We start from the raw sequence: 7,410 nt of genomic DNA, 5'->3' as shown, positions 1-7,410 counted from the left end.
GCCCAAACCAATGCAACCATTGATGCAGCAGCAGCAGCAGCATAGGATGGGTGGGGTGGGGTGGGGAGGGCTCGTGCATTTTAATGAAAACGGAAACCAAATAATCAGGAAGTGACAATCTGGCCAGCAACCAGGGGGCCAGCCAGCGGTCAATCACGAGTGGAACGTGGAACGCCTCGGAACAAAGCCTCGACAAAATGTGATGCAAAAGTGCAACCCGTGGAGCGTATGAATTTAATGATTTAATCGCAGCAGCACAGCATCCCTGCCACACCCACTGCATAGTGGCACGCCCTGTTGACACTGCTGTTGCGTGTCGGTGGAATTTGTCAAAAAATGCAACCCAAACGAGGCCCAGCAGTCGCCTCAAGGGAATTGGAACAAAACAGCGCCAGCCAGCCAGCCAGCCAGCCAGCCAAGTGGACAAGGATGATGGAGTCCTGCGGGGCCCGAGGCTCGTTCCGCCTGCACTTATTGACTTTGCAGCCAACTCTCTCTCTCTCGCTAGTCCTTTCGGAGACTCCTGTCAGTGTCCCTGTCAAATCCTGGCATGTGGTCAACATTTAAGTGTAATTAATGCCCGCGGCCGGTTTGAAGTTGCATCTCCCACAGAACTCTCCTTCGCTCGTGGCCGCTGAAATATGAAAACCAAATATTTCGCTTAATTTGATTAGCGTCCCTGTGTCCGCGTATCCGCCTGTGCACCGCAGAGATTCCGATTGCATTTTATTTGTGCATCCCGTTCCCTGGCCCGCGGCGCTGGCTACTTCTGCATCGCTGCAGTTGTCCTCTTCCGGTGTTTATTATTTCTGGCATACCCTGTTCTCGGAATGGTGAACGGTGGATATGCGACTTTCGCCTCTATTCCAAATGCAGGACCGAAAGGCCTTTGCTTCTCTGACCAACTCCTAACCAATGAGCATGGCTCCCATCGAACTTTTCTAGGGTATCAATCTTTTTGTTTGTCTTTTCTAGACACTCCGTCGAGTGGCTGTACGGAAAAAGCCACCCGCAGGTGATTGACAGGGGGAATGCCGCCGAAATGGCACCGGGGGTAATGCCAATCTTTGGCCAATTTCCCCAGAGACCACGCCCCGTCCGCTCCCCAGACCCGTTGGCTAATCGAAAGTGTTGCTCCTTGGGTAATTAATAGTTTTCCATCATCAAAAACTTTCCAAACACTTTGAACTGTCAGAAACTATATGCAAATGGGCCATCAACTTCAGTTTCTTGGGAAAGCTAATTGAATTTCCGATGGGGTCCGTTGAAAAGGAAAGGCCTTTTCTTGCCCCATCCCCATCCACAGTCCCGCGTGTGTTGCCTTTGACGCCTCGTGTGTGACGCATAATTACAGGCATTTGCCAGCGAGTTCTTCAAATTAAATTCAATTGGATTCTCTCAGCTATTGATGTCGGTGTCGAGTAGTAGTGCCCGACCCGTCGTTCCGTTGCGGTTTCGAGTGCGATTTTTAATCCTTTGTGCCACTGACAAGGCAATTAATAATGATTTGTGGCCGCTTTGTGTACACGGGAAATAACACTCTGCACTCTGCCATAATATACGTGTTATGTTATTGGTTTTACCTCCTTTTTTGGGGATTGATGGAAGCTCCAAACTGTGTATCTAGACAACTACCGTCTTCCATCAACACCCATCGAACAGCCCACCACATAGCCAGGGGCTGGCAAATGCCTCGCAGCCAAAGTAAAAAACCTCATGGCAGTCATAATGATGACACACTTACCACATAAACCGCACGCACACCACATATAACCCTCCAACAGACCCCCTGCTTTATCCCAACCCCACGGCAGAGCGGCAGCAGAGCAGCGCCCACCCAAAACTGTTGAGAAGTGCCCGAAAAAGGGTTGCGGGAAAGCCTTTCGCTGCTTCAGCTCCCAGAATTGCCACTAAAATGCACGCTAATGAGTTTCAATTACGACAGAAAACTGACAGAAAGCGGTCCGAACGGGTGCGGGGGGCCGGGGGGCTGACGACAACGGTGGAGGACGCATCTGAAACAGTTTTTATTTTTATTGACATGGCGGCGCTTCCGTCCATTCCCATTTGGTGGGACGGACGGCTTGCTGTTATTGTCGTCGCTTCTGTTGTCAATTTGCGTAAAATTTTTGCCTTTTTTGTGTGTGTTTGTTGTTGTTGTTTGTTGCTACTTTGATTGAAACTAAACGACGAGCTGAGCCGGCTCTGAAGGTGTGGGTGGGGATTGCGGGCTTGGGCTGGGTTCTGAGGGAGAGAGAGAGAGAGAGAGAGTGCAAGTGCGAGTGCTTGATTTTAATTAAATTCCCATGCCCACAAAATGCGACACTAGCAGCTGAGCAGCTGAGCCCATCCCATCCCATCCCATCGCATCCAGTCTTCTGGGAGAGTCTTTCTCGTCCTGCGCCATCAATGGCACTCCCTCCGTCACTTGTCGTCACTGGATTTCGCTTTGGAGTCCTGGCGGTAGGGTATTGTGGCCATGTGGCCATGTGGCTTTGGATTATCATTTGAAATGAAATGCAGTTCTTAGAGTATTCAGTTCTCGGTGTGGCAGCCGGTGGCATTCTCCTCGTTTTTTTAACCTCATAAACTTTTATGATTACAAGAGCCCCAATGCCTCAATGGTGTGTTGTTGTCGCTTACTTTGTGGCCTGATGCTGCTGCTGCTGCGTTCTGTGTGGATGGGTGGCACATGTTACAGCGAGACTCTTCTAAATGGTTATGGCGCCGTGCATTTTAAATAATTAATGGCCAGCCTGAGGACTCGATTCCATTGGACACGGCAGCGCCTCTCAACGGGGGCGCCGCAAATGCAATAAAAATGTTGAGCCAAAAACTTTGACCAAGATGAACAGGAAAAAAAGCAACGAAAAGAAAAGAAAAGTTTGCACTTTTGCAGACATTTGCCGACTGTGGCCAAAAATCGTCCCTGGCTCTGACTCTCTGACTCGACTGCATTTCAATTCCCAAACGATTATAAACTGTAGAGTGTCGAGGTCGGACAGCCCTCCAGTCCGCTTCCAAATTTAATTTACAACTACACAAAGTGAACAAACCGCAACAAGGCAACAAGGCAACAAGCCAGCAACTTGGTGAGAACTTTTTACTTTGTTAAAGTCGAGAATGGCTGAATGGCTGAATGTCTGAATGGCAGGGCGGAATTGTATTTGCCAGAGGAAGGACCTGGGACCCTTCCATCTTGGGTCAGCAGCCATTGGTGCCGGTCCTGGAATTAGCTGCTAACTGGGGGCCAAGCCCAAGCGATAGTAGAGGTGGGAAAACTCCTGCCGAAACAGGAAATTATGTTTATTATTACTCGTACTTTGGCACACACACACACACACAGAGGAATATGCAAATGTGCAGCTCCAAAAGGCACACTCTGAAGAGTCTTCACTCCACTCCACTCCACCTCCTGCCCTGCCCTGCCCTGCCGAAAACTTCAAATTTAAATTAATAAGACAGCAGCCAGGAGCCAGGAGCCAGGATCGCCCGGCTCGGCTAGGATGAGCTTCGTTAGCTTTCAGCCCGGAATGCATTTGGAGCATCATCATCGGCGTCGTCAGCAGCTCTGGAGTGCACACTAAATTGCACTTTAATTGCACTTTCGGGCTAGTCGCAGAGCTGCTCGGGAAAAGCTGAAAACTTTTGTTTTCTTGGCGGCCATTGTCTGAATGGCCATTGGCTGCTGCTGCTGCTTCTGCAGACAGGAAATTGGTAATCATCATAAATAAGTGATTCAAATTAATTAAATTCCGTTTTTGGGACAAGTTCTTCTGCTCGAGAGGTTATTGAAAGTTGTTTAAGAAAAGAGTTCACAGCGGAGTATCTACAAAAATAGACACAAATTAGAATATAACAGATCGATAATGAATCCTGCGTATGTATATCGTAGGGGATGTTAGCCCTGATGATAGTGCGGAAAGCTGATTTCCGGGAATCAATCAGTAGTCCCAATTGTATTTGTTATCATGAAAGTTGCACTTCGTCCAGTTGTAGTTTCTCCTCCATCGTGGCCACCTGATTGCCATTGTGCTTGAGGCCCCTCAGCCACTTGACATACTCCTCGGGTATGCCCGTCTCCAGGGCACCCTTGACCAGGACCTTGAGGTACGTCTGCGACGGTTGTCGGTCGAGTGGAATGCTCGGAGGAGGGACGCTCTGTCCATGCACCTCCGAGAGGGGCTGGTTGGTGAGATGGTAGGCACGGCAGATGATGTCCGTATTGCTGGTCAGTGAGAGGACGGGCACAGTGATCGGAATATACACGCCATCGGGCACACTCTCCTGGCTACGGAATGGAATGGAGCGAAAAATGTAACTTAATGGAGAAGAGTGCTTTGTGCGGGGCTGCCTACTCATCCAAATCCTTCAGATTGCACATATCGATCTCCCATATGGCGCCATAGACATGGGCTCCTGCTGTGGGCACAATCGTGGCAGGTGCGCCCAGCCAGTTCTTGGATCCTGTGTGAAAGTCCAAGCGGTAGTTCTGTTGGCAATATTGGGAATACTATCAAATATTTCCTTCCAGACTTATCCCAGATTACCTCTAGTTTTCCAGCTCCGATTCTCTTGGCAGTGGGATTCTGTATGTGGATGCGGCGAGCGAGCATGTTGCTGCCGAAACCGAAATAATAGAATTTGCAGGCCATGTCCAAAAGGGTTGGTTCTGTAAAAGAAATGAGTTTTATCGAATTTAATTTGAAATTGTACAATATTTTATCACCGAAAGCAATTCACAAAGTGCAAAGCAGTGCAATGTCTTTCAAGCGGGAATTGAGTGGTTGCGTACTTGGCTAAGCCAAGTCAAGCACGCATCTTATGAATTGGTTATGAACTTCACTAATTTGGGGGAACTTTCTCCTTCAATATTTTAATTTATCAATATTCACTGCAAAAAAGCACAGCCAGCTGTTTGAAAAGCTTTCTTTGTAAATTGTTGTGTTTATTTTTCACTTAAATTGCAAAACTCACGTGTGTTATTAAACAAAAATGGACTATTTGTTTATGTATGTATTTATTTAAACGTAAAATTTAGTATATTTTAGCAAATAGTTGACAACACGTAACGCGCGCGTTTTATGAAATAAAACTCAACAAATGGTTTTTGTTTACACGCAGGCACTGCTGGGAATGAATTGACTGAAAATGAGATAAGAAAAAATGTGGGCGAGCAAAAACGATAAGAGAGCAGCTGTTCCTAGCCTGGTCCTTGTCTTGGCTAATACTATCTGGGAACAGGAGAGCTTTTATGCATGGCCTTGAGCTTGTATTGGCTAATGGGAACATAATAGCTTTGGCGCTTTCATAGTTCGGACAACAGCCATGGCCGTAGTTTTGTCACAGCGCCACTGATGCAATTGGGTTTTGATCTCTGCCGCGTTCAAAATGGAATAAACAGTTCTGCTGCAAGATTGACAAAACTTTGGATCCATCTACTCGATTCTATTTTAGACTAGATATCCTTCGGGAATTTGTTTGGTTCCTTATAGAGTGGTACTCTTTATATAGTAGCTACTGTAGGTATCGCAGTTATACTTTATAATTATGGAAGGAAAACATCTTGCAATCCCAGCCTCTCCTCCAGATTGCTGGCCACCCTGCCGTTGTGTTTGATTGAGCGCAATCGGACGACATACTCGTCGGGTATCGAGCTCTCTATGGCACCCTTGATCAGGCACTGGAGATAGGTCTTTGACGGCTGTCGGTCTTGGGGCACTTCATCGGGATTCATGTGGTACAGATTGCTCTCCGGCTGGTGGGCCTTGGTCAGCATATAGGCACGGGCCGCGGTGGCAGTCTCCTCATTCTGGAGCTTTACGTATACAGTGAGTGCCTCATAGATGCCCAGGTGAACGCCCTCCTGGCTGCAATGGGAAAAGGTTAAGACGTCAGCAAACACCCGCTCTCTCGCTTCCTCTCTGATCTGCTCACTTGTCTATGTCATCCAGATTGCTGACATCGATCTCCCAGAGAGCGCCCCACGTGTGATCCCCCGGCGTTGGCACGATTGTCCCCACAGCTCCCCTCCAGCGCGGTCCCTCACGCGCAAAGTCCAGCCGATAGTCGGCCAGGAGGGCTGCTCCTATCCTCTGGGCAGTGGGGTTCTGTATGTGTATCCTCTCGGCCAGCATGTTGCTGCCGAATCCAAAGTAGAAGAACTTGCTGCCATGCACCTCGGGCAGCGTCTCCAGGCTGTCGTTGCCTTGGAGGCCGTTGCTGCTGCTGCTGCCGCTGATGATGCCCCCTATGTTGTGGCCTTTAGATATACGGAGTGCTGTCAGCAGACAGAGCACTAAATTAATGTGTCGTTCGATGTTCATTGAAATTTGTTTCCAGTTTTGTGTACGTTTTTTCGACGGCGTGTCTATCTGCCTGGCTGCTGGTTGAATGGCTACTAAGCTACTAATCAAGAGTCTGCTTTGACTTTTCTATGATTCGTTGGGGTACATATGCACAACCATAGCCGAGCACTTGATTGTGCCTCAAGACGAGTAATCTTTATGAATTAATTACAATCCGATCTTAAACAACTTCATTCTGGTTTTATTGATTGCTATATTCGTCGTGCTGCCAATGTACATATTTGTGTATATATACTCTTTATTCAGGTTCATGGGAGCAGGTAGAGAGCATCTCGATATCGACATCGGTTCCAAGCACCTAAGCTACAGCTTTCTCTCTTTTTTGCGGCGTTAGTATTGTGCTCTAATCAGAGCGAACTTTGCCTGAATACATGTTTCAATTGGAAGATTAGTCTACAACCCTGACCGTCTCTGGCTGTCTGTCTGGCTGTCTGTCTGTCTGTCTAGTTTTTGCATATTCGCCGATGCTGATAATGAGCCACATTTCAAAAAAAGGAAATCCCCACAAATGTGGTTTATAAGCGGCACTTCTCGCTGAAATATTCTCTATCAGAAGCCATCACAGTATTGGTTGGTGGACTCTTTGCCAAAAGGAAATTGTCAAAATCGAAATGAAAGCCAGAACAACAGCAAACAGAGGCGAACTGGCGACCGTAACTGCGAAACCGATTCGTTTGGCTTTCGATTTCAATATTTGGTGACTGGAAACACCAAAAGGATGGGGATATGGGTATGGGGATGCGGATGCGGATGCGGATGGATATGGGTTGGGGTTTCGGTTCGGTTTGTGTTTATTTGGTTAGCCGCAGTGACAGGCCTGTCCTGCTGGCTCTCTGCGCGCGCGTATATTTGCAATGATTTTCGCTATTTTATTGTGCAATTTGTTGCATGTTTCCGATGGATGTTTGTGTGGCTTGTGGCGGCAGAGCCATAACCAGAACCAGAACCAGAACCAGAGCAGAGTACAGGCCCGGCCAGCGACAGGCGACAGTCGACAGTCGACAGGAGTTGAATATGTTAAGAGTGTGTGTGACACGTCCTG

The 7,410-nt window shown here is 47.9% G+C and overlaps 2 protein-coding genes across 3 annotated transcripts; both read right to left on the bottom strand.

Moving 5' to 3' along the window:
• Positions 1-3,856: 3,856 nt before the first annotated feature.
• On the bottom strand, positions 3,857-5,333 carry LOC108153031 (gamma-glutamylcyclotransferase). Of its 2 annotated transcripts, none has more exons than XM_017282787.2 (4): positions 4,978-5,333; positions 4,551-4,672; positions 4,359-4,492; positions 3,857-4,291 (listed from the first exon to the last, which is right to left on the bottom strand). In XM_017282787.2, the coding sequence occupies exons 2-4, from the start codon at positions 4,653-4,655 to the stop codon at positions 3,970-3,972; spliced, it is 561 nt and encodes a 186-aa protein (XP_017138276.1). In that variant the 5' UTR covers positions 4,656-4,672; positions 4,978-5,333; the 3' UTR covers positions 3,857-3,969. The 2 variants fall into 2 exon arrangements, with proteins under 2 accessions (XP_017138276.1, XP_033242978.1); XM_033387087.1 differs by lacking the exon at positions 4,978-5,333 and adding an exon at positions 4,730-4,832.
• Positions 5,334-5,427: 94 nt separating this feature from the next.
• On the bottom strand, positions 5,428-6,415 carry LOC108153030 (gamma-glutamylcyclotransferase). The gene is made up of 2 exons (XM_017282786.2): positions 5,938-6,415; positions 5,428-5,870 (listed from the first exon to the last, which is right to left on the bottom strand). The coding sequence occupies exons 1-2, from the start codon at positions 6,324-6,326 to the stop codon at positions 5,549-5,551; spliced, it is 711 nt and encodes a 236-aa protein (XP_017138275.1). The 5' UTR covers positions 6,327-6,415; the 3' UTR covers positions 5,428-5,548.
• Between the last annotated feature and the right edge of the window lie 995 nt (positions 6,416-7,410).

Source organism: Drosophila miranda, chromosome XR (assembly GCF_003369915.1).
Source record: "Drosophila miranda strain MSH22 chromosome XR, D.miranda_PacBio2.1, whole genome shotgun sequence".
In the NCBI taxonomy this organism is placed as follows: Eukaryota; Metazoa; Arthropoda; class Insecta; order Diptera; family Drosophilidae; genus Drosophila; species Drosophila miranda.
The sequence above is the reverse complement of the archived record's forward strand: the minus strand, read 5'-3'. Positions and strand labels throughout refer to the sequence as shown.